Here is a 27,555-nt window from a genome sequence, read left to right as displayed (position 1 = left end):
TGCAGAGACCTTTGAAGGGGCGGGTGCTCATATTTAAAAAGGGGCACACAGAATAATATTTTCAAACACCATGACATAACCACAGTATACCTGGCTGAATAACAAATCATATTTATTAGAAATTCAAAATGGAAGTGAATCATTATATACCACATAAGGACAATGTAAAGCAAAAGTAACTAGTTTTGGTAAATTGTCTGTATTTGTATAATGCCTTCTTAGGGTTCTACAACCCCCCAAGGCACATTACAACACAGTCATTCACACACACATTAACACACTGATGGTGATGAGCTATGATGTAGCCATAGCTGCTCTGGAGCGCACTGACAGAGGTGAAGCTGCTGAGCACAGGCGCCACCAGTCCCTCCGACCACCACCAGCAGGCAAAGCAGGTTAAGTGTCTTGCCCAAGGACACAACAGCATCAATCTCTGATTAAAGTCAGGATCAAACCTGCAACCTTCCGATTACTGGACAACCTGCTCCACCTCCTGATCTGTTGCTGTCCTATTTTACCTGATGATGGGGTACAATGTAGCTGTTGCAGGGTTGCTCCTCTTGCTGCTGCTGGTGATGCTGGAGGGCAAGGCTGTGTTGATCTCAGACTGTAGGTAGTAAAACGAACAGAGGAGAAATGTTAGTCAATTACAAAATTAATGTAAGATAATAAAAAAAATGGCAAAAATTGGTGAAAACTCTTAGAACTGTAAGACAGAAATATCTGAGACAAAACCTGTTGTAAATAAATGGAAATCTAAACATTAGTGGATAATAGAGGAGTTTATGTCAGAGATAAGAATGCGACAGAAATATAAACAGAAAGAGTTGTGTGTGTCTTCAATCTCATGTGATCTATCACTCTCCACTTGCTGTCCATCTGAGAACAAGGCAAAATTAGCTATTGTATGAATGAATTACCGTAAATCCTCTAATATTGGCCTGTATTCAAGTAACTGCCGGGTATCATATTTTGGCCGGTGTCTGAGCCGGCGGAGGTGAATAATGGCCGGTCTCTTATTGTGGCCGGGTGGAATGTGGTAACAAGCAAGTACGGGGGGCGGTTGTGTCACTTTTGATTTGCCAGTGATAGACCGCGAGGGTAACTTTAACCGTGCGGAGACGAAGAGGAGGCGAAAATTTGATATCAAGGTCAAAGAGAACGTGCGCTGCAGAACACTGGGGAGCAGTAGTAGGGGTTGTATGAACTAGTCGACTTCACTATAGTGACTTTTTATGCCTGTCATTGACTAGTCGCTGTCACGTGATAATGACCGGCAAGATGCAGTCCACGGAAAAGACAGCAGCCTGCTGTCAGCAGGTGACAAGCTCCTGCGCTCGGGGGGGGCAACGCGCTGTGCCAGAGCGTCGGTACTGACACGCGATCGTTCATGTCGGTTCATTTCCTTTAATGTTTTCTGTCTTTTATTTGCGCCTGATGTGTTTTGCTGCTGTGGAGCGGGGCACATCAGCTTGTCCTCCGGTGACGCACCGATCACTGATGCGGCCGCCAAGCAGGGAGCACTCCGCTGTTTTTGCGGTCGGTAGATCTGCCTCCTGCGCAAGGCAACAGTAACATTATCAAATCAGGTGTCGCCACCTCAAAAACTAATTTAACACGCGATTGTTCATGTCGGTTTATTTCCTTTAATGTTTTCTGTCTTTTATTTGCGCCTGATGCGTTTCGCTGTGGAGCGGGGCGCATCACCTTGTCATCCGGTGAAGCACCGATCACGCTGCCACCAAGCAGCGAGCACTCCGCTGTTTTTGCGGTCGGTAGATCTTTTAGAACTGCAGTTCAAAGGTAACTCATAAGGTGAATATATATGAACCCAGGTAGCAGTTTTTCTTTAGGATTGAGAGGAGATGCAGGAAGATAATAAACAGGCAGGACAGAAAAATAGTCAAATAAAAACAAGTTAGTGTTTGTACCTGCTGGTTGCAACAAACAGACACCACTGAAGGTAATCAGAAGTGAGGAACAGAAAATGAAATAATTATTTTAATGTTTAGAGCAGCAGGAACTCTGAGAGGCTGCAGGCGCATCAGTGAGTTTGCGGCCGCTGCGCAGGGGGAGGGGGGAGATGGCTGAAGCAGGGGGAGGGGGGAGATGGCTGAAGCAGGGGGAGGGGGGAGAGGGCTGAAGCAGGGGGAGGGGGGAGAGGGCTGAAGCAGGGGGAGGGGGGAGATGGCTGAAGCAGGGGGAGGGGGGAGATGGCTGAAGCAGGGGGAGGGGGGAGAGGGCTGAAGCAGGGGGAGGGGGGAGAGGGCTGAAGCAGGGGCAGGGGGGAGAGGGCTGAAGCAGAAACTACCGTTGTTAAAAGAAATGTGTTTAACTTTGAAAATGTGGGCACAATTTTAATTGTCAAAAACTCCAGCGAACCATTAGTTCATTTTGCTCAAATAGAAATAGAGGCCTGCCTCTAATTCTGGCCCTCTTTCCAATAAAGGCCTGGAGCTTGATGAGCTTGAGTCAAATACAGGCCCGGGCCTGTATTAGAGGATTTACGGTATGTAGTTATTCACATTTAACAGGTCTTGCACCTAATCCATGATCAAGAGGCTAACAAAAACATTTTCTGGCATCAAAACATTGCAGTTGTGTATATTATTGTTTCTACACTTGTTGCTGTGATGCAACTTACCTGTATTCTTTTTTTATCCAGCTGGTGAGGGACCCACTGCCTTTAGCTGCCTCAAGTAGCTCATTCTGTCGCTGCTTCCGCCTCCTCTCCTTACGAGGCATGTCTGTACAATGATAAATCATAATTAATTTACAAATATTTTTTCATGCATATAAAACTCATGCATACACACACTGGGACATTTCATTCCTTTTCCAGAAAACTAACTGTATATAATTTGGCCACACATTTGCTTCATGATGCTGATCTAGAATATTTCCATACTATTTTAATTATAGTGCTTTAGTAATTATAATAAAAATAAAGAATAAAACAATATGTTTATGCTTTCATTCAGTTTTACTATCTACTTTGTGCAAAACAGAACTGTACAGATAAAATAATTTTGCTGTGAAAACAGTAGTATTTTTTTTAAATGTACATCTTTAAAACATAACGTAACATAACAACATAACAAAACAACGACATAAGAAGGAGTAGAGGAAAATGTTAACTGCTGGGCGAAAAAGAAGAGAAGATGTGTGGAGTCAATTTTCTTATGATAACATTGCTACCAAAACTACATGCCGAGAGTGTGGACTGTCGTTCCGAGGAAAGAACACAACAAATCTGAAGAGGCATCTACAGAATGGCCACTTCGCCATTTTCTCCGAGGTAAATCCACTTAAATGTTGTACACGTGACGACCCGAAAAGTAACATACAGGCAAATAAAACTGTACCAACTCTGTCATGTTGGGATAAAAATTCGGAAGTACTGTATTTTCACGACTATAACGTGTGTTATTAGGGAAATAGCGGGCGAGCAGTGTTGATGCATGATTGCGCATGCACCGTGAGCGGTTCTGGTACTTTTTGGGTCGCAGCCGCTCGCTACACGTGCGCTCTAAACCAGGACTAGACCAGTAGAGTGAAGCATGCTGTTGGTTGTTTATAATTTTCACAATGTCTGGTTTGCACTGATATGATCCGAGTCCCGAGCCCGCACAGATGTTTTACCGGTTCGTTTTATAACGACTAAGACTAAAATAAAATTAAAATTTCCTGTCAAAATTAACACTGGTTAAGAGTCCCAGACACGCGGTTCCATCCATCTGTCATGACCCGAGACAACTCTGGACTGAAGAGTCGGTGCCACGGTATTCTACAGCCCTTCGGCGCCAGAGGTCAACCGACCTCTCTGATTTTCGGACCCACCAAGAGGGTCTCCAGAATTGGTGAAGTAGACACACAGATAGCATCTAATGTGCTTTTTGATAATGATCAACTACATAGCTTAGTGCAACCCAAATTCTTTTACATCCAGAACTCAGCTTTCCTAGATCCAGAAGTTCTGATAACACCACATTCACCCATAGGTTTCATACATCACATCTAGTTCCATCCACTCACAGCAAATGTTAGTTAACTTGTCATGTTTAATTGTTTGTAAAATAAATTCTTACTTTTATAAACCTGACTCTTTGCTGAATCAAAACAAAGTGTGTACAATCCCTTAATAAATAAAGAATCCTAGATAAATCCTGATAAACACACAAAGACCAAGCAGGGTTGATATTCTATATTTAGATAGAGTATCACAGCTTATTGGTCACAAGTAGAGGTAATATATATATTGAGCTCTTAAGCACTCAATTCCCTAAACTCTACAATGTTTACAAAAATAACTTGAACACCATCCATCCATTTTCATCCGCTTATCCGGAGTCGAGTCGCGGGGGCACTAGCCTAAGGTGAGAGGCCCAGACTTCCCTCTCCCCAGCCACTTGGGCCAGCTCCTCCGGGGGAATCCCAAGGCGTTCCCTGGCCAGGTGAGAGACATAGTCCCTCCAGTGTGTCCTGGGTCTACCTTTAGGTCTCCTCCAGGTTGGACGTGCCTGGAAAACCTCACCAGGGAGGCGTCCAGGAGGCATCCTGACCAGATGCCCGAGCCACCTCAACTGGCGCCTCTCGATGTGGAGGAGCAGCGAGTCTACTCTGAGCCCCTCCCGAATGGCCGAGCTACTCACCCTATCTCTAAGGGAGAGCCCAGCCACTCTTCAGAAAAAACTCATTTCTGCCGCTTGTATCTGCGATCTTGTTCTTTCGGTCAATACCCAAAGCTCATGACCATAGGTGAGGGTAGGAACATAGATCGACCGGTAAATCAGAGTCAGAATCAGAATCAGAATAGGTTTATTGCCATTGTCAGTGAACAAACAATTCAGAAACTAGGAACTTGCTTTGGTACTAATGTGCTACATATAACATGAATAATAATAAGATTAAAAATAGAATAAAATAGAATAAAAATAGAAGGAAACTTTCAGCTATAAAAAATGGCAGGTAGTGTTAACATGGCTGATAACGTGATGTTGTGTCAAGTGCAGAAGACCAGCATGGCTGTGTATTTATAATCTATTCACAAGTCTAACGGCAGACGGAAAGAAGCTGTTCTTATGGCAGGAGGTTCTGGTCCGGATGGACCGTAACCTCCTGCCTGAGGGGAGCGGCTCAAAAAGTCTGTGACCCGAGTGAAAAGGGTCAGCTGCCATCCGACCTGCACGCCCCCGAGTTCTGGAGACGTACAGGTCCTGGAGAGATGGAAGGCTGCAGCCAATCACCTTCTCAGCGGAGCGCACAATGCGCTGCAGTCTATGTTTGTCCCTCACCGTGGCTCCGGCGTACCACACAGTGATGGAGGAGGTGAGGATGGACTCAATGATGGCCGTGTAAAACTGCACCATCATCTGGGCCGGCAGCTTGGCCTTTTTCAACTGCTGCAGAAAGTACATCCTCTGCTGGGCCTTTCTGATCAGGGAGCTGATGGATGGCTCCCACCTAAGGTCATGTGTGATGGTGGTTCCGAGGAAGCGGAAGGAGTCCACAGTGGTGACGGGGGTGTCCGTCAGGACGAGGGGGAGAGATGGAGCTGTGACTTTCCTGAAGTCCACAATCATCTCCACTGTCTTCTGAGCATTGAGCTCCAGGTTGTTGCTGCTGCACCAGTACACCAGCCGTTCCACCTCCCTCCTGTAGGCGGACTCATCACCGTCAGAGATGAGCCCGATGAGGGTGGTGTCGTCCGCAAACTTGATCAGTTTAACGGAGTCATGGCTCGAGGTGCAGCAGTTTGTGTACAGGGAGAAGAGCAGAGGAGAAAGTACACAGCCCTGTGGAGATCCTGTGCTTATTGTCTGAATGGTGGAGACATTCTTCCCCAGCCGCACGCACTGCCTTCGGTCCATCAGGAAGTCAGTGATCCACCTGCAGGTGGAATTGGGTACGTTGAGCATGGAGAGCTTGTCCTGGAGCAGAGCAGGGAGGATGGTGTTGAACGCAGAGCTGAAGTCCACAAACAGGATCCTAGCTTAGATTCCCGAGGAGTCCAGGTGCTGCAGGATGAAGTGGAGGGCCAGGTTGATGGCGTCGTCTACAGACCTGTTGGCTCTGTATGCGAACTGCAGAGGGTCCAGGAGGGGGAGGTGAAGGACTTGAGATGAGGGAGGACCAGGCGCTCAAAAGACTTCATGACTACAGACGTCAGCGCCACAGGCCTGTAATCATTCAGTCCAGTGATACGGGATTTCTTAGGGACAGGGACAATGGTGGACAGCTTAAAGCAGGCAGGAACATGGCAGGACTCCAAGGAGATGTTAAAGATGTCCGTGAAGATTGGACACAATTCCTCTGCGCAGTGTCTCAGGGTTGCAGGGGAGACACCGTCCGGGCCCGGGGATTTCTGTGGGTTTTGCTTACGGAAAAGCCTGAGCACATCCTCTTCTGTCACTGGAATCAAGAGCTTCGCCTTCTGACTCAGCTCTCTCTTCACCACAACAGACCGGTACAACGCCTGCATCACTGCAGATGCAGCACCAATCCGCCTATCAATCTCACGCTCCAGTTTTCCCTCACTCGTGAACAAGACCCCGAGATACTTAAACTCCTCCACTTGGGGCAGGACCTCATCCCTGACCCAGAGAAGGCATTCTACCCTTTTCCGAATCAAGACCATGGTCTCAGATTTAGAGGAGCTGATTTTCATCCCAGTTGTTTCACACTCGGCTGCGATTCACTCAAGCGATAGCTGAAGATCACATTCTGATGAAGCCAACAGGACCACATCATCTGCAAAAAGCAAGAGACCTGATCATCAGGCCACCAAAACGGATGCCCTCCACACCTTGGCTGTGCCTAGAAATCCTGTCCATAAGGGTTATGAACAGAATTGGTGTCAAAGGGCAGCCTTGGCGGAGTCCAACTCTCACTGGCGACGAGCCCAACTTACTGCCGGCAATGCGGCCCAAGCTCTGACACCGGCCATACAGGGACCTAACAGCCCGTATCAGAGGGCCTGGTACCCCATACTCCCGGAGTACCCCCCACAGGGACCCCCAAGGGACACAGTCAAACACCTTCTCCAAATCCACAAAACACATGTAGACTGGTTGGGCAAATTCCCACACACCCTCTAGAATCCCACTAAGGGTATAGAGCTGGTCCAGTGTTCCACGGCCAGGACAAAAACCACATTGGTCCTCGTGAATATGATGTTCAACAATTTGACGGACGCTCCTCACCAGAACCCCTGAATAGACGTTACCAGGAAGGCTCATGAGTGTGGTCCCCCTGTAGTTGGAACACACGCTGCGGTCCCCCTTTTTAAATAAGGGGACCACCACCCCGGTCTGCCAGTCCAGTGGGACTGCCCCCGATTTCCACGCGATAATGCAGAGCCGCGTCAGTCAACACAGCCCCACAACATCCAGAGCCTTAAGGAACTCCGGGCGGATCTCATCCACCCCTGGAGCCTTGCAGCAGAGGAGCTTTTTAACCACCTCAGTGACCTCAGCACCAGAGATTTGAGAGGCCAAGCCAAAGTCCCCAGACTCTGCTTCCTCACTGGAAGACGTGTCAGTGGGATTGAGGTCTTCGAAGTATTCTGCTCACCGATCCACAACGTCCTGAGTAGAGGTCAGCAGCACACCGTCCTCCAGCAGAACGAGGGAGTCACCGGAGAGAGCGCTTTCCAGCACCCCCTCCAAGCTCTGCAAAAAGGGTCAAACACAGTACTAGAATGGTGTTCCTTTAGGGGAGTGCATCATGATATATCGTATCGTCCCTCTAAGAAACCTCTGAGTGTTTGAGAAAGGGGTGGTGCCTGAGGTCTTTGATAGCCTCCCACTTTAAACTTGTAAGTTGTTGATTTGTCCAAATTGAAAAACAAAAGTTAATAAAAAGAGTTGACACTTCTTTTAAGGTTACATCTCCTGAAATGAGAGAAACCATGCACCCATCTGATAAACAATTTTTGCTGTGCCAGTGCGACCAGCTAATTGGCTGCTTTGAAAAATAGCATCTGGCTGCGGCCGCTGTGGAGCTCCACACTAACCGGAAACACGTGACCTCCACAGTAACCAGAAACACGTAACTTTAGTTAAATCGACTTTGACAGCGAAAACTAACTAAATTGTGATTTTGTTACTATTGATGCTGCTGAGAAATAAAAGGCTCCTGTGTGAAATGTATGGTTGTAGTTGTGTGTCTTATTTTGAAAGAACTATTTACATGTTACCATAGCGATCAGAGACCATTAAGAAGCATGCCTGTCTGAGAAAAGTGTATAAAGCATGTAGTGAGGGGTTTTACAGTCTTAACATCTATAATAATTGTAAAAAATAAAGTTGGCTACTTCATGGATTTCACCTACCGCGGGTTATTTTTAGAACGTGACTCCTGCGATAAACGAGGGACTGCTGTATTATTAATAGTAGAGTCTGGGACATCTAATTGATTAACATCAACATTGATTATTATGCACTATTATTTTTGTTCAACAGTGATAAAGTCCTAATGTCTTCATGAAAGTTCCTTTTTTTCCCATCTGAGCATCGGGGAAAAGGCTGTCTTGCAATTGTTGAGGTCACTAGTGTGTGCCCCATTTCTTCCAGGATCACTCTCTTTATAGGTTTTAATGGACTGCTAGTACTGCATTGTATTCCAAGATCTGGGAGACTGTAGAAATGAGCAGTGATGCCCTTCCTACCATCTTTCCAGAAAAATAGGTGACCTGGAAGCTGTTAGGCTTACTTACAGCAGCAGAAAGTGTTTTTAGCATGTGCTTCAGTCTGTATCAACAGAAATTCACTGCAGCCTATGTAATATTTGATGTGTCATAATTTATTCTTCTCTATCTTGCAAATACATATTTGTGTGGCAATGTCATGCACAACACACACAACTATTAGATCCTTAAGATCAAACCCGTGTCATTCTTTTGGTCCACTGCAGTGCAGCAGTCAAAAAAAAAAAGAAAAAAAAAAAAGAATAAGTGAAGTGGCCACAAATGGCCAGGATAGAGCCCAGAGTGCTAATGTTTAAAATGTATACAAATATTATTGATTTCAATTCTTTACTGTTAATATCAACAATAAGCTTTTTATTTTGAAATTACAAGTATAAAAAAAATGCTGTTACATTTACATTTAATGCTGTTACTCTGTAATCCTTTCTTAAAAGTATGAACATAGAATCAAGTGAACAACATTTTGAAATAAGTTTAATTGGAATTTTGTACTATACAAAAACAAAACAAAAACAACAACAATGACATATTAAACAAACAAACAAACAAACACAGTCAGTGCCTTCATTTGTCCATTACATGTCAAACATAGTAGCACTGACCCTTAGTCCCTGCTCATCAGCAAGTGCTTTCAAAAAGAGCTCCATGTCCTCTGCAAACTGAAAAACAAACAGGAACATGTCCCTTGCTCCAGTGTCGTCTTCCTCTGACATGTCTCTTAAGACCCTCTGCTGGTCCCCTTGATTTAAGGACAGATATTTTGGCATTGTTTTGGACAACCCACTGCACAGCAGGACGCAGATATTCAACAACTGCTGGCTCCTGTGTCAGGTAAATGGGGATAAAAACACAGCTATTTCTCTGTTGCAGAACAGTTTTTTTAACTTCGTCTTCGTCTTCGTCTTCCTCCGCTTATCCGGGTCCGGGTCGCGGGGGCAGCATCCCAACTAGGGAGCTCCAGACCGTCCTCTCCCCGGCCTTGTCCACCAGCTCCTCCGGCAGGACCCCAAGGCGTTCCCGGACCAGATTGGAGATGTAACCTCTCCAACGTGTCCTGGGTCGACCCGGGGGCCTTCTGCCGGCAGGACATGCCCGAAACACCTCCCCAGGGAGGCGTCCAGGAGGCATCCTGACCAGATGCCCAAACCACCTCAACTGGCTCCTTTCGATCCGGAGGAGCAGCGGTTCTACTCCGAGTCCCTCCTGAATGTCCGAGCTCCTCACCCTATCTCTAAGGCTGAGCCCGGCCACCCTACGGAGGAAACTCATTTCGGCCGCTTGTATCTGCGATCTCGTTCTTTCGGTCATTACCCAAAGCTCATGACCATAGGTGAGGATTGGGACGTAGATCGACCGGTAAATCGAGAGCCTGGCTTTCTGGCTCAGCTCCCTCTTCCCCACGACAGATCGGCTCAGCGTCCGCATCACTGCAGACGCTGCAGTTTTTTAACAGTTATTCAAATGTCACTAACCATGTAATTACACTACTGTTTAAAGTGAATACTGACCTGACTGACTTCCTGGAACTTGCGCTTTTTCAGTCTGAAAATGGGCACGTGTTGTCCTTCAAGCACAGCTTTGGCTTCCTCTCTCCAGCTTGCCAGAGCTTAACAGAAAATGTTGATATTGTTAAGGTGTGTAAACTTTGACACAACATAGAACAGAAGTCAAAATATAAATACCTCCTGAGATCAAAGTTCTCCATCAACAGCAAGCACCACCATTTACGCAAGTAGGGCATGTCTGACTAAAATATTAATATGAAACATATTTAACAACTTTCAAAAGATTCAAGACTCCATTGCTGTGAAAGTAAATAGAATACTTACTATAGTATAGTCAAATGGTGCATCCAGTGCCACGTACAGAGCAGACTATTTGGAAGAAAAAATAAAAATGTAATTTTTTTAGAAGCTTAAATTAGCTTCTGTATGAATCTCAAGAAGAGAAGAGAAAAATTACCATCAGCATGAAGATCCCACAGTCAACTCCATAGTCTTGTCTTGGAAAACCCTGTATAACATTGAAAATAAAGGCTCATTAATAAAATCCCTTAAAAGAAGACTAGTGTAATTCATATTATTCACCATACACTTAAACTAGCACATACCTTCAAGTCAAAGCTCTTTTTTTCTGACCACTGCCCGGGAATGAGCTTCACTGCAAGATTCCTTTTTTTCAAGACAGTCACATTCACAAGTTAACAGACATCATCATGATGGGTGTTAAATGTTTATTGCTAATAGCACCAACTGTAACTACAGGCCTTAGGAACACGACCTCAACAAAACAGCATAACAAAATGAAAAAGTACAGTCACATGCTCACAGTTGGTCAAAATAAAGCATTTTCAGCTTTAATTTGAGGCTGGCATATTTTATAAACTAATATTTAATGGTGTTTTATGTTAAACTAAAACGTTTGAAGACCCTATTTATGTCTGAAACTCATCTAAAGACAGCATCACTGACTTGATCAGAAAGTGAAGATGAGAAATAGAATAAAATGTTGAAGCATCGTGCTGATATAGTTTATAAAAAAGCATGTGAGTGTACTGTATGTGTGAAGAATCAAGATCAGCAGAACATGATCATGCACTTAACCTGGGACACTGAACAGGTTCCTGAAAATTCTGGAACAAACCAAAAATGCTTATAAAAATGTGACCTCAAAAGTGAAACATATTGTTGGCCACCAAATCCTGCCTTTGTGTATAATGGGTCAAGAAAGAGGATTTCTCTTTTAGGTGGCTTCAGTACCTAAAAGACAGTTAGCCATGACTTCAAACCTGAAAACGATGTCATTGCAAGCGATCACAATCAAAGACTTTTGAAACTGCGTCATAAAAGCTTGAATACATCTCAGACGCATAGCAACATTCTAACAGTTTGTATGTGTCAAAAAACAAGACTTACACACAACTGGAAATGAGCAGGTGTCCAGAGAGGGAGAACTATGATGTCCATCCTCGTTTTAAAGCAATCTTCAGATGAGTATATTTTATTTTTGTGATCCTCACCTGCAGATTTTCTCTTAAAAAAAGGCAGAGTTCAAGAGACAAAACAACGTGGTTGTCCAAGTTGTGAAGCCCATCTGTCCACTCCTGGTATCTGCAGACCATGTGACACTGAGGACACAATCTATGGTGTGTTGAAACATCTGTTAAAGACAAATCACATCAATGTCAAAACATTAGTATAGGAACAATAATAACCAATTATTTCACACTGATGTTTAATCATATTCATTAAAACTTACTCTCAATCACTCCCATCATGCTGACAATCCTCACTTTAATGGTGATTAGAACAGCCTCATCAAGTTTGGGTGCTCTGGGCACACCTGGCACAACGTTTCACATGGAAAGAGCTGTTTCTGATGATCCATTTTCTGGAAGAGATACAGGAATTTTTTTCTCTTTAAAAATATAGCGTATACTCCTTTCAACGGCAGCATTGTCCTCAAAGGAAGAACTCCCCTGAGTCATCTGTGATGGGGTGCCTGATGATAGTGGTACAGTTGATTTGAAGATGTCTCTCTGTGTCTGGAAGAGATGCCATTTAGCTATGTTTTTATGAGGACACGATATTCGTGGCTTTGCACAAGCGCAATGCCAGGTGTTCCTCAGAGCATTGTAAGTCACAAATATTCTGCCAAGATGGCAGAAACTGTGTATTTCCGGCTCAAATACAGACAAACAGATCTGTGTTGAGGATCCACCAAAATCCACCCTCACACAAAGTGGAGCATGTGCCATCTGGGCAGCTTTCTGACTCTTTATGCATGTAGCAGCTTTGGCCTCTCCAAAACATTTAAGGTCCACCATTTCCATCACGATGTGCTCTTGATGAAAAACCTCCTTCACAGTTTCTCGGCAGTAATCTAGTGAGCGAAGGTGCTAATATAAACTGAAGCCTAGTCCGCTCCGCTGGGCCAGCAACTGGTATTGCTGACATTCCTCCAGCTCACATCTGATATTGTGAGACATCCCCATGTTTTCCTCTGAACGTGAACTGGCACAGAAAATCCATGGCCAGTTCTCTGCACAGCAAATAACCCTGTAGTTTCATCTACACAAACACACTGCAGATGACTGGCCAGGCAAACATCTATTGACTGGTTGGAGTGCTTCCTCATCATGTGAGCCTTGTAGTTTTTGGTACGAAGAGTAAGGCCACAGTGAGGGCATGTCGTTTTCATGGACTTTCCATCAGCTGCAGTTTTGTTGAACACAGAGGGTAGAGCATATGAATGTTCTACCAAAGATTCAGAAAATGGTTCAGATACCGAAGACAAAACCTAGACGGGGCTCCTCGAAGTGTACTGCTGGAGGAATACGGGTCTCCTCGGAGAGTTCAACGGGGAGCAGTCCTGATAATGGTGGCTGACTTGGCATTGAAGAATGCTGACAAGACAATAAATGCCTTGCCATATCCCCACGCCGTATGATTGTAATCTTACAGACATTTTCACTGCCCTGCTGTCCTACAAGGCAGCCTGCACCGGCATATCATTTTATCTGTAAGAGAAAACAAACAAACAAACAAAGAAACAGCTGTAATTTAAATGTAGTTGTATAGAATGCAATCAATTTATCTAACAATCAGATTGTACATGTTAACAAAAACATCCAAGCCAACCTCAATAATGAAAGCAAAATGGTATGGATCACTAAAGTTATGTCAAGAAAAGTGGTGAAAAGTAAATAAAATATATTTTATAAAAACGCTGTTTTGAGGCAGACGAATGCACTGAACTGTACAATGTCAACAGCAACTTTTAAGTCAACAAAGATACTGCAGAAGTGCTTAAAAAAGTGCATATTTATAACTATAAAGTATATTTAATACAAACATACCGTTGAAATGCAAAGCATTTTTCATATGCACACTTAGATGCTCCTCAATCTTTGCCCTGACAGTAGGGCTGGAAGTGGGGCACAGAGGGCAGTGAAAGAGTCCTCTGCAGCACGTGTTGCATTCCTGTAATGCTGGCTTAAAGCCCGAATTCCAGACTGATATGTGCATCTAAAACAGAGAGAAAAACAGATAAACACCATCTACACATTTAAGTTCAGCTTTTAGCAGAAATAACACATTACAGTTAGCATGTAATAGATTTGGGAGGAAACTTCTTGAAAAAAACAAACATTTTACAAGACACTTTCATTTGTGAGATATGTTTCTATTAACATATAACAGTCAATTGAACAGGGGCTAACTAAAATCTGGGCAATAAAAAAGCTGTACAGAATAGAATAACGAATAGAAGTATTGATAAATGTATAAATCTGTTTGTGACGAAATGTACGGTGTTGATGCTAACCTAAGGTGTCAAAAGTGCACACGTTTCTTACTACAGCTTAGATACCTCTGTTTAAAAATAGTCAAATAAAAGTAGAAGCATTGACTCGACTTTTTAGTCAAGTGGAAGTAAGAAGTACAGGGTATAAAATATAATTTATGTACAAAATCCTGAAGTAATCTTGCGTCCAAAGCACGCGTGCGGGGGGCTGATTTACAAATGTACGGATTACAAAGTACAGACACGCATGCTAAAATGTGAGAAGTAGAAGTATAAAGAAGTATACAGTAGTCACAAAAAAGTACAGCAGTAAAGATACCAGAAAATTCTACTTAAGTACAGTATTGAAGTATTTGTTATTTTGCATCTCTGACGCCAACAATAAATCATACTCTATTGCAAAACGTGTTTTTTCTTCTTCTCGCCCACAGAAGCCGTTAATCCAACTCTCTTACTTAAACCAGGCCCAGGAAAAAGCATATCTGTGTGTTCCTCTGCCATGGAGCACGATGAAAAAAAAATTTAAAATAAGAAGGAATGTTGTAACGCAAAAAAAAAAAAAGTGGCAACATGATCATTGTAAGAAAACTAGAATTATGAAATCACTAACGGCAAGTTTATTTAAGAAAGACTCTGTCCCAACCTTTGCGATCAACTTGTAAGACGTCCGCGGTATCCATGAGTGTTTATGGCTACTGTGGAGGTCACATGTTTCCGGTTACTGTGGAGCTCCACGGTGGCCGCAGCTAGACCCTTCTCGCTTTGAATGTCCATGCTCATGGCCCTCTGTCACCATTGCTCTGGCTTGGTGTAGCCTGTTAAGATCATGAGTGGTTGCACCCGTGGGTGCAGCATAAAAGGCTGTTTGGTGTAACTCCAAAGGGAGGAGACTGATTAGAGAGATCTCCTTGATAGCTCCTGCCTGTGTGGCAGTTGGGGAGGCCATTGGAGGCTGATTTTAACGTGCAAAAAATACTCTCATCTCCCACAATGTGTCCAAATCTCCGCCTTATGTTGCAATCTTACGAGTCAAGTTTTAACAAATGGAGGCTCGTCCGGGATCATCTGGACTCGTTGGAGGAGGTTGGATATGGTGTTTTAATTGAGTATTAAGTTTTTACAGCCTGGCCTTTGTTTGTACGAAGGGTTAGGGTTAGCCACTTTGGCCACTTGTACATGTTGCTGGCTGGGTGAAAGCAGTAACTCATTGTGGAATAGAACTCTACTAGATGTTATCAGGTTATTGTGGGGTCTGGTTGTGTATGCTGCAAGAACTTTGTTACTACAGTAACTTGTTGTGGATGAGCCATCACTCTGTGAGGTTCCACTTGGTGTAGCCCTTTGCCTTGACAGCGGTTCACTTTGTGTTGAATCATCAGTTGTTACTTGGTGCTTTTTAATGTAGCAACTTTGGTGTGGAGATTTTTTAGTCTGTGGCTGTTGTATATTGTTTAGGGTACATGTTGCTGTTGTGTTCGTTGTGGTAGTTTGAGCCTTTAATGTATTTTGTGGTGGGCCCAGTAGTCTAGTTTGTGCAGCTTTATTTCTGTTAACTTTACATTCCTTTTAACTCATGGTAGAGGGAGATCACCTGATCCTGGGTTGGGTCAGGTTGTCTCTCTTCTTTTGTTCATATTGGCCGGTCCATCACTTTTTCTTGACATTTTTCTGTTGTGGTGTGTGTTGTTTCTCTATCCCTCCCTCTGTTTTACAGGTTTTATAAGACGGCAGGAGCTGAACAGTTTCAGCAGTCCTTGTGAGTTCCTTGGAGGAACTCTTTTGAGGAGAGAGGTGTTACATCTCCTGAAATGAGAGAAACCATGCACCCATCTGACAAACAAATTTTGCTGTGCCAGTGCGACCAGCTGATCGGTTGCTTCAAATGTCCATGACCACGCCCCTCTGTCACCATTGGTCTGGCTTGGTGTAGCCTGTCAAGATGGCGCAGCATGATGTTTGACATTTTTACTTCACATTAAGGGAGATAACCTCCAAGTGATTGAGAAAGGGGTGGTGTCTGAGGTCTTAACCTCCCAATTTAAACTTGTAAGCTGTTGATTTTTCCAAATTGATCAACAAAAGTTAATAAAAAGAGTTGACACTTCCTCTAAGGTCAGTTCTAGAGAACTGTCCAGTTCGGCCGACTGGGTCAGTAAAGCATAAGGAACCATCCTTCAAGGTCAAACCTTCTTTGCAAAACTGCAAAGCTGCATCAGATGCAAAACTTTATCTGACCGCCAGCATTCACCCTGAGGGTATCCCAGACCAGCGGTTCTATATTCGAGGTGGAACTACGTGGTTCAAATACCACAGAAGTCAACTCCATCAGCAGTCTGTCAGTACAGACTTCTCTAGCCCCTGGGTCGCCGGGAACAAACTGATCTGTTGCTGGTCTTGGTTCAGTTTGCTATGCGGCTTCATTTCCATGCTCCGCTAGGCTCAGCGCTTCGACGTGGGGCTCATTGTGTTCACTACCAAGAATAGAATACTTTTACACAGTGCTCATTCTTGACTGCTTCATCTTTGAGTAAATGTATTGGTTCATGTGACAAGCTCACTTCTTCTGTGGTTTTCTAATAAACATGTTTTGATAGTGGTGCTGTTGCACCATCTAGTGGCGCAAAAACGTATTACACCCAGTTAACTGGGTAAAACTATTTTATCCAATTATGACAATAATGACAATTACCCGTTAACCGGTTAACTATGTACATCCCTACTGTAAAGGCATCAATAAGACACAGGACGACTGATGAATGTGCATTGTAAATAGGGCAATGGTTGCAGAAGAGTAACCAGAAGGTTGCAGGTTCAAGCACTGCTCAGTCTGTTGCAGTTGTTGTGTCCATGGGCAAGACTTCACCCACTTTTCCTGATGGTTGTGGGGTGGGGTGATAGAACACTAGAAGGCTTCATTCAATTACAGGTCATTATTTTAGACTTGATCTCAAAGATGACGTACTTATAAATACTCTATTGTGTACAACCATACAGAGACAATAGTATTCATTCATTCATTACCTGTGTCCATGTCGTCCAGAACAAACGATGAATCAGTCCCAGCTGATGGATGATCCTGAAGTGGTAGCAGGTTTTCTTTAGCCGTGTTTAGCTAACAGCTGCAATAGAAACAAAGCAGGAGAGCTGAGTAAGACGCTGCTTCAGAAGAACGCAGGAGATTAAAGATCCAACGCGTTGGTTCTGATCAGCTGAGGACACATCCACTCTGGAAAACAGGACCTTTGGTCACCAGAGTTCACGGAGTAGAGCTAACCACTTTTTCCTCCAGAGTCTCACAGTGTTCGCCTTACATAGGCTCAGCTGCAGTAAGGCTAAAATAGCAGCGCCATGGCTACACCCCTCACCCCCCCCAAAGCACAAGAGCATAGCTGTCTGACCTGGAGATGGCATTCTACTTTTATCAGACTCAAAACCATGGTCTCAGATGTCCCAATACAACTTTTTCACTTCCGATACAATGCCGATATTGCAGCCTTCACCGATACAGATATCGATACGATATCAGCACAAATCATACATACTTTTAACAATTTTGTAATGTGGAATGTTAAGGCTGCCACAATTAGTCGACACGTCACAATGACAATCAGGGCCGGCTTTTGTCGACAGGCGACACAGGCGGCCGCCTGGGGCGCCACCTGATGGATAGGACGCAAAATTTAAAAAAAAAAAAAAAAAGTTTATTAAATTCATGTTTGTAATATGAAATGCACTCTCTGCATACTCAAAATTCCCCTTTGAAATGACATGAAATTAAAACATCAATATTTAAATTCTAATGATCTGGCTGCATTTCGAGCTCCCGCTTGAACCACCCCTCCGATGCATTTGACCGTTAAGGTTGCCATAGTTACGTGTGTGGGTGGCACTGTAGAAGGACATCCTGTTGTCGCGTTTAAACGTTTGATATTTTACGAGGAAAAGAACACCTAAGCCATCGGGATCAGCATTCCAAAAGCGAAGGAAGGAAGAAGAATATAAACGGGCCCAAAGCAGAGGTATGTAGACTTTATAAGTTTTGCAAAGGAACTTTTTGCGTTAGCATTGTAGCTAACTGCCTCTCCTGCCACGCACGGTCCACGGACGGACCCTCGCTAGCTGTTTACACACACAATACAGTATCTGTAACTTTAACCCATTCATTTTACGTTTGAATCGTCGTGTCCAGATGCAGTGAGACAATGTTGAGTCTCACTGTGATGATGAAGAATGTAAGATTTTTTACTGGTTTTTGGAGCTTGATTGCAGCCTTTTATGAACGTTGTTTCAAGTTTTAAGTACGCATACAATATGAATTTAATATTTGGATATCAGAAGAACGTTAGGTGTGGGTGTAACAAATTTTCAACTTTGTCCGACACATCGGGCGGGCGGCACCGCCGTGGCGGCGACTCCCCCGCTGCCGCCGGGCCCGGCGGGGAGTGAGAACTGCCTAAACCCAGCATGACATCTTATACCGTCTCTTTCTGGTTTATGCTGCAGTGTCTTCTATCAGGCATCACGCAGCAGCACATTTACTGAGCTACAATCTCAGCATCTAGAACCAGGTTAGTGAGTTACTTGCTAGGCTATTTGTAATCAGCAGTAGAAACGGACTTTTTCAAATTAAACGGCTTATCACATATATCGATATGCAAAATTAATTTATTTAAATCCACACCAGACACGTGTTTTTGGCACAATCAGTGCAGCATTGATTTTGCGTTGAGAATAATAAATAATCTCAACATACACATCTGAAATTGTCTCAAGATGTTATTGTTAATTAGGCTGTAAATTTGTAAAAAAGGATGGACATTAGTTTTTGTGACATAGTGAGTCATCTTCAGGGTATAAAGGTTTATGTCCTGAAGAAGGTCGTACCGAAACGCGTCGGTGTTTCCTTGTTTAATAAATGAAATCCTCAGAGTGCCTCAGATCACCGGTTCTTCTTCCTCATGTTCTACATTTATTTGATGCTGAAGAACACCTGAGAGTGAGACATACGTTTTTTCAAATATTCCCCACTTCAACCTGTTTTTGATAATTTTATTCATGTTTTCATAGAACAGATTAAAAAAGATCAATAAAATAAAAAGTCCAGTAATATTAAAAATAATGAAAGGCATCAATGCACATGACCGAGGAATATTGAATGTGAAAGTGGCGCTGTTCTTAATTCATGCATCAGAGGGCTAAGTTGCTTTGTGTGTGCGTGTGTGTGTGTGTGTGTGTGTGTGTGTGTGTGTGTGTGTGTGCGTGTGTGTTTTCTCACAGAAGAAGAACCCAAAACCAGCAGACTCAGTGCTCCAATCCAACAGCCTGAAGAGACACCATCATCAGCTTCAACAGATGTGTGTGAACATGTAGGAGCTGCTGGCCCCATGGATCCTGCTGACTGGCCACAGCAGTAGAACAAAATGGAAAGTAGAACTTTCTTTATGATGACACTTTGATGTTTGAGTTTTGCTTTTGATTGCAGTTTGATGTTGCTTTTGATTTTGCACCCCCCCCCCCCCATGACATTTGCACAACATTTTGAGTTGTTGGTTATTGTAATATTCTCAGGTTACTTATCTTTCAAGCTTACATTTATTCTTCAGGCTGTTGACTTTAAAGAGTTGCTGTGTGAATATTTACAATAAAAAATTTGTAACTAAGGAATAACTGTGGAGTTGTTTTTTCCAATGTTTGGCTTTGGGTTTGGGTGAGAGGCGAGGGGGGGGGGAGGGGGGGGCGCGCAAATGGGCACTCTCGCCTTGGGCACCAAATTACCCAGAGCCGGCCCTGATGACAATGACAAATAAAATAGTCGAGGATTAAATTAGCAGTCGATGCGTCGTTTATTCCATTTTTTTTTTTTACTTTGCCTGCTGCAGCACGTTGGCGGTTTCTTCCTGCCTCTCTGCTCAGCTGCCGCTTGCTTTAGCTCTGAGGCGCATGCGGGGTAGTAATCATCCAGATTAGCCTCACTAGAGAAAGAAAACATGGTGAGTCTGCAACGTAGCTCAAAAGTCTGGGAACATTATACAAGGTCAAGGAAAAGCACGTAGACTGCAAAGTCTGCAAAGTGAAACTCTCGTTTCACGGGAGCACAACGGCGATGTACGAGCACCTAAAGAGGAAGCACGTCACGGCGGTGAACAATGAGTTGCCATGGTAACTTTACCTCTTGCTAACATCAACAGAACACATATTCATAGATGTAGCAACACTAGTAGCGGTATTACCTTTAGGACACGTTTGTATGTCACATATTTTTGCTCTAATTACAAACGCTAATGATTTATTTCATCCCGCATATATTTTTTATTATCTTTTATCTTTATGATAAAGTAGACCCTCAGAGCTGTCAATGACCCCCTGACTGCTGATGCGTGGACCAGCGTGGTGTGTTCTGCCATTTCATGATTTAAGATTGGAAAATGAAGCTCTTCAACCTTGCCACCATGCCTTGTGTGAACACAAGTCATTTTTGTGTAGTTTATTTTTGGTTTTAGGTGTCTACCTCCATCTGACCATAGCATTTGTATTAGCAGGTAACAAAGTTAATTAAAAGTTGTTTGATAAGCTATCATCATCTCTTCATTATTAGAAGCCACAGAGCTGATCACACTTCAAACTAGAAGCTAAGGATGGGTATATTAGAGCATTCTTGTGATATAAGCTATACTTTTATGAATGACACGATTAGTCGATTAATCATCAACAAAACTGGCGATTAGTCGACTATTAAAACAGTTGTTTGTGGCAGCCCTAGTGGAATGTATGAAAGGCTTGACCAAGTGATATGACTCAACTGGAGAACAAGAGCCAGCAACAGTATGAAAACAAGAATTATTTTAACCATGGGTGGCAAAATTGTCAACCTTAACATAATGTATAACAAATGAGTAAAAAATAATAAAAATAAATTAAAAGACTCTGAAAATATTTTAAGTAAATAAACAAACAAAACTTTTCAAAGTACAAATTACTAATTCAAGGTCATTTCAGTTATGTTTTACTGTCAGCAAACGGTAGGAACTGCTGAGGGCAGGGACAATATTGTCCATTTACCAACTGCTACAAGTTGAGTGTCCCAAGATTCAATTTCACACACTGCAAATCCTCATGCTGTGTTTTGTGATGCTGCTTCAAATGTACGATGAGGTTGGACATATAAAACATTCCTGGTGCTGTTCCACCACGGGAAGCTTGTGCATGGCAAGTGTTGTACTGAGCCACACTGTCTTTTATGGACTAACAAAAAAATACTGCCACACGGCTGACATTGCTCCCTGCTACTTTGCTAGCACACACTGTTCTGATCACGTAGGAATTGCATGCTGGATCTGGGAGCTGCTGGATAGAATTGCTGGAATGAAATTTAAAGCGGAATATACTGCTTATATCAGTTTTTCATGCAGTCCGATATAATCCAATACAGTATTTCTGGGCTGATATCGAATTACTTCCGACATCTATATCGGAACTGGGCATTCCTATTTTCATCCCAGCTGCTTCACACTCGGCTGCAAATTGCTCCAGCAAAAAATGGACATCACGCCCCGATGAAGCCATAAAGGGGTGGCCTTGATAAAATCTGGTTTATTATTCATTTGGGTAGGAATGGGCCATATGGCTTAAAATCTATATCACATCATTTTCTTTTCTATTTATTTTTGTCAATATGAATTTCAAGAGATGAATGTCAGCAGAACATATACTTCTAAAACTTATGGAAGAAAATTAAGAACTCAAAACTTATTTTAAAAAATTCATTGGTCAAGTACATTTTATGTTGTTATGATTCATTCTCCAAACAACAAAACACAAAAATCCTCATAAAACGAATAAAAATGGAGATATTTAAAGAAAACAGAAACTACCATACATAAAATGTCAGTAATCAGAACACTTGACCACGGAGAAAACATAACAGAAGAAGGGGAACGCAGACAAGAGGACCTGTTTCCCAGTGTTTTCTTCACTGCGGGAAATGGGTAATAATGGCTCTTTGATGGGAAAAGGTTTGCTACCCCTGCACTGGAACAAAGATTGCTTGTGAACCAGAGGAGTCCCCTCTCATTTCCCTGATTGATTTCATTAAGAGTGACTGGAACCCATCGCTGAAACCCGACAGATGACCGCCCCTCTCCTCAAAACAAAAACTCTTCAGAGTCTACACATTTCACGTGAATGCCACATTTAGCTTCAAAAACAGATTTGCAGGTGTGTTTTTCCACAGAGGTCACAGGCAATGTTTTTTTCTCTTGTGTGAACTCTTGTGACTTTTTAAACGTACCTTTCGGCCAAATTTTTGACCACAGAGCTCAAAGGAAAAAGGTTTCTCTCTTGTGTGGACTCTCATGTGACTGTTTAAACTTGTCTTATAGCTAAATCTTTGACCACTGAGCTCACAGGCAAAAGGTTTCTCTCCTGCGTGGATTATCATGTGTAACGTACAAAAGGGTCCATTTTCCCCTGCATATTGACCACATAATAACCTTTCACTTGCAGACATAAACCCACTATCCATCAGGCCTCCAAATCCAGAAGGTTCTAGTCAGTGATTGCATACAAGAAGACATAACAAAACTGTCAACGTCACCTGCAAATGTCCTGCACTCTCTGCGTAAATGCCAGACTGCTGCTTCCTCACGCTGAATAAAAATAAAACCTTCTTGGCTCCTACCAGACTTTACAACTCATAAGCTTAAATAATCATGTGTTGAATGAACAAGGGGTTTAAATCAAATGTTTGAATAATCTGTGCTTAAACCAATGATGGCTTTAAAATTAATACTGCTTTTACAATGATCCATTTGAGATCTTATGATCAGTATGAGTTGATTTAACAAGTTAATCATTGTTTACACTCATACACATTACAATAAGATATTCATTAAGGTTAATACTCACCTCACATAAGAGTTTGAAAGAATCTCATTCACGAAGTGTTAAAAACAACTTTTGAAGAAGTGGCTTTCTGAGGAATGTTTGGTAAAGACTCAAAAACGTGTCAAACTCTGATTAGCCAAACTTGCCCAAAACTCATAACATTGTGGTTTACTAAAAGAAGAATTACTTCCCGATTAAATCAGTTTCTAGCTGACTCTTGAACCGGCCATATCAGTAACAAACATTTTTGAAACCAGCTCCTTTGACCTCCACTCAAAGCCTCTCTGCAACGCTGCGGGTGATATCAAACAGCCTTAGACACAACCAAGCATTCCAGCTTCCTGCCGTCACCCGGAGAGTACTCGGACGGGTCCTATCGGGGCTAATCTATGGGATCCTGATATCAGAGGTCCACTCCACCGGCAGTAACCTGCACGACCTCTCAACCCTTGGACTGAAAAATTCTCCACACAAAGGGTGCTTAGACGTGGCACAGATTGCGTTGGGTGGTTTTTAAATAAACAACCCTCTAGTTATAAACAACAAATTCTCTTAGATACAAAGAATGGTTTTGCTACAACATCTAACTTTCATTACATTTCACACATCACATTAAATCACCTCATATCCATTACATCACATCTCATTATTCATATCTTGTCATGTATAATCATTAGTTTAAGAAAACATTTTTTTAATTGATTTTATAAACTATATACCTGATTCTGTCTGAATTAATACGACGTGTGTTTATGGTCCCTAAAGAAGCAAAGAACCCTAGAATCTTTGATTGAACATTCAAAGACCAATCAGGTTGATATTTCATATTTACATGGAATCATCACATCTTATTGGTCATAATTAATTTGTAGTTTCATTACACATGTGCCTGTTTAAAGTTTCCTTACGGCCAAATCTTTGACCACAGAGGTCACAGGCATAAGGCGTATGTACTGCATGGCCTCTCATGTGACTGTTTAAAGTAGCCTTTTGGCCAAATCTTTCACCACAAAGCCCACAGGCAAAAGGTTTCTCTCCAGTGTGGACTCTCATGTGACTGTTTAAACTAGTCTTATAGTTAAATCTTTCTCCACAGAGCTCACAGGCAAAATGTTTCACTCCTGTGTGGATACTGATGTGACTATTTAAACTTTTCTTGCAGCTAAATCTTTGTCCACAGCGCCCACAGGCAAAAGGTTTCTCTCCAGTGTGGATTCTCATGTGACCATTTAAACTTGTCTTATGGCCAAATCTTTCACCACAGAGCCCACAGGCAAAAGGTTTCTCTCCAGTGTGGACTCTCATGTGACTGTTTAAACTTGTCTTATAGTTAAATCTTTCTCCACAGAGCTCACAGGCAAAATGTTTCACTCCTGTGTGGATACTGATGTGACTATTTAAACTTTTCTTGCAGCTAAATCTTTGTCCACAGCGCTCACAGGCAAAAGGTTTCACTCCTGTGTGGACTCTCATGTGACTGTTTAAAGTTGACTTACGGTTAAATCTTTTTCCACAGAGATCACAGGCAAAAGGTTTCTCTCCAGTGTGGACTCTCTTGTGAATGTTTAAACTTGTCTTATGGACAAATCTTTGACCACAGAGCTCACAGGCAAAAGGTTTCACTCCTGTGTGGACTCTCTTGTGAATGTTTAAAGTAGTCTTATGGCTAAATCTTTGACCACAGTGACCACAGGCAAAAGGTTTCTCTCCTGTGTGTACTCTGATATGACTTTTTAAATTTGTCTTATTCGTAAATCTTTTTCCACAGACCTCACAGGCAAAAGGTTTCTCTCCAGTGTGGACTTTCATGTGACTGTTTAAACCAGTCTTATAGTTAAATCTTTTTCCACATAGCCCACAGGCAAAATGTTTCACTCCTGTGTGGACTTTAATGTGACCGTTTAAAGTTGTCTTACGGCTATATCTTTTTCCACAGAGCTCACAGGCAAAAGATTTCTCTCCTGTGTGGACTATAATGTGACTGTTCAAAGTTGTCCTACGGCTAAATCTTTTTCCACAGAGCTTACAGGCAAAAGATTTCTCTCCTGTGTGGACTATAATGTGACTGTTCAAAGTTGTCCTACGGCTAAATCTTTTTCCACAGAGCTCACAGGCAAAAAGTTTCTCTCCTGTGTGGATTCTCATGTGACGGCTTAAATTTGTCTTATGGCTCAATCTTTTCCCACAAAGCTCACAGGCAAAAAGTTTCTCTCCTGTGTGGACTCTCATGTGACTCTTGAAATTTGATTTTACACTAAATGTTTTTCCACCGTCATCACAACTAAATGATTTTAGTTCTTTCTGCACTTTCCTGCATGAGTTTAAATGTTGCATCACTCTGACACATTTCTTTTTAACCAAACAGCCCAAAGACCTTTTTGCTGAATGACCGGTCACTCTCACATGTTTCTGGAGAGACTGCTTGCTGAGAAATGTTTTACCACACTCAGGGCAGCTAAAAGATTTGTTGACAGAGCTAACATCTGACTCAGAAGACCTGTTCTCATTCCAGTCATCGTCTTTATCTCCAGTTTCGGGCATAGAGTCTGACAGATCAGAGTCTACATTTACGCCATCATACTCTTCATCTCCACTAATTTCAGTTTCTGAAGTATCAGATGTTTGTTCATGAGGGATAAGATCTTGGTTCCAGCTAGCTTCTGCTCCTCCACCAGTTTCTGCTGTCATCTGGTGAGCTGAGCAGCTTGCTGAAACATCTCGGTCTTCTATTTCCTGCTGATGAAGCTGTGAGAACAGAGGTTTCTCTTCATCATCCTCACTCTTTATACTGACTACAGTGAAAGTAAACCTGGCAGCATCAGTCTCCTTCAAATGGAGCTGCTCTCTCTCAAGATTGGTCCAGATTTCATCCTGATCCTCCTTTATGTTGATGTATTCTGGGTCCTTCTGGTCCACACCAGCACAGTGTTCCTCAGGAGCTTCTTCTTTAACCAGCACCATCTGATTAACATCTGTAGGAAACACAGAAACATTATGTGAACTTCACAAAGCCATGTGTTTCATCAAATGAAAAGGGTTAGCTTGCTACCAGGACACAGGTTGGGCCGCCCTGACCATGAGGTTGATAATGAATATCTCTTAATAATAATAATAATACATTTCATTTCAACAGCGCCTTTCGACACGCAAGGGCCATTTCTGTTTTATCACTGTTAAGTTTGAGAAAGTTTCATGTGAACCAGTCTTTGATTTCAGATAAACAATTGGTGAGGGAGGAAGGAGGGAGTGAAGAGGGGGGTTTGGAGGACACATAGAGCTGGGTGTCATCCGCGTAACAATGAAAATGGACGTCAAATTTACGGAAAATATTTCCCAAGGGAAGAAGGTGTGATGAAAAGGAGTGGTCTGAGAAAAGAGCCTTGGGGGATGCCGGTAGTGACAGGGAAGGGACGGGAAGTGAAGGATTTGAGTTGAATAAACTGAGTACGGCCAGAGAGATATGAACGGAACCAATCAAGCGGGGTATGAGAAATGTCAAGGGAAGACAATCTATGGAGGAGGATGGTGTGGGAGATGGTATCGAAGGCCGAACTCACGTCGAGGAGGATGAGGATGGAGAGCAGTCCAGCATTGACAGCAGTGAGGAGGTCGTTAGTGATTTTTATGAGTGCAGTTTCTGTACTGTGGCCAGGGCGAAAACCAGACTGGAAGGGCTCATAGAGGCTATTGAGGGTGAGATGAGCATGGAGTTGAATAGAGATTATCTTTTCTAGGATTTTTGAAAGAAAGGGAAGATTTTAGATGGGACGAAGATTATTGAAATTATTGGGATCAGTGCCAGTTTTTTTTAATATTGGAGTAATAGAAGCAGTTTTGAAAAGTGAGGGAACAATACCGGTAGAGCGGGAGGAGTGGATTATGGCAGTTTTGAGAGGGAGAAGGGAGGTGAGACATGTTTTAACCAAAACTGTAGGGAAGGGGTGGAGAGAGCAGGCGGAGAGCTTTGATTTACAGATAAGATCAGATATTTCGGATGAGGTGGGAAGAAGAAAGGAACAAAATGACTGGCGGGGTGAAAGAATCTCAGGGGGAGAGCTTGGAATTAATTGCTGGTGTATGGAAGCAATTTTCTGAGTAAAGAATGTTATTAAAGAGTTATATGAGTCAGCAGAATACAGGTGGGGGGGTGGGTTTACAAGAGCCTGAGGGGGCCTGGCTGGCGGGACTGACGCGATGGCGTCGTCTGAGCAGTGTTGGCACGCAGCCAAACCCATGCCAAGAGGGCTACGTCGGTTCTGGGCGTAGCGCACCTCGATGTCGAAGCTTTGAAGAGCCAGTGTAGGAGCTAAAAGCAGTGTTTTGTGTACGTGCATGTTGACATGTTGCTTATCAAGACCAGCCGTTTATCAGGCAGCCTAGCTGCTGAGTACATGCTCGAAAAACATGTTGATCTGTCCAGCTTATGTAAAGTCTCAACTACTTTTGACCATATTAGGAAGTGGAAGTAGCACTCCATCATTTCTCAGAGGTGGGGGTTGAAGAGTATATGATGCTGCGTGGTGTAGGAGAACGGGGGCTTTGCAGAAAGATCTCCAGCCGAGGTGCTAGATCGAAGCTGGACGCTGTCCTCTATGAAGTGTTGGTGATGTATGGATGAGTTGTGTAAATAAATGCCCCGCGCTGAGTTTGGACAAAACCTG

The 27,555-nt window shown here is 42.9% G+C and overlaps 2 protein-coding genes across 3 annotated transcripts in view; both read right to left on the bottom strand.

The window, feature by feature from the left end:
- Positions 1-11,601, bottom strand: part of hdac3 (histone deacetylase 3) — a 32,720-nt gene extending 21,119 nt beyond the window's left edge. The window contains exons 1-7 of the mRNA XM_070552595.1: positions 10,818-11,601; positions 10,670-10,720; positions 10,537-10,581; positions 10,390-10,454; positions 10,216-10,313; positions 2,645-2,747; positions 519-607 (exon numbers count right to left, since the gene is read on the bottom strand). Of these exons, the coding sequence (XP_070408696.1) occupies positions 519-607; positions 2,645-2,745 (190 nt within the window). The 5' untranslated portion in view covers positions 2,746-2,747; positions 10,216-10,313; positions 10,390-10,454; ... (1 more) ...; positions 10,670-10,720; positions 10,818-11,601. The remainder of the gene's footprint in view (positions 1-518; positions 608-2,644; positions 2,748-10,215; positions 10,314-10,389; positions 10,455-10,536; positions 10,582-10,669; positions 10,721-10,817) is intronic.
- A 5,894-nt stretch (positions 11,602-17,495) lies between these two features.
- The window catches only part of LOC139070171 (zinc finger protein 93-like), a 74,876-nt gene continuing 64,816 nt past the window's right edge, over positions 17,496-27,555 (bottom strand). For both annotated transcript variants that reach the window (XM_070551912.1, XM_070551948.1), the window contains exon 4: positions 17,496-25,866. In XM_070551912.1, coding sequence (XP_070408013.1) covers positions 23,756-25,866 — 2,111 coding nt within the window. In that variant the 3' untranslated portion in view covers positions 17,496-23,755. The remainder of the gene's footprint in view (positions 25,867-27,555) is intronic.

The sequence above is a fragment of the Nothobranchius furzeri genome, chromosome 1, assembly GCF_043380555.1.
Source record: "Nothobranchius furzeri strain GRZ-AD chromosome 1, NfurGRZ-RIMD1, whole genome shotgun sequence".
Taxonomy (NCBI): Eukaryota; Metazoa; Chordata; class Actinopteri; order Cyprinodontiformes; family Nothobranchiidae; genus Nothobranchius; species Nothobranchius furzeri.
This window is presented reverse-complemented; position numbering and strand designations above follow the sequence as displayed.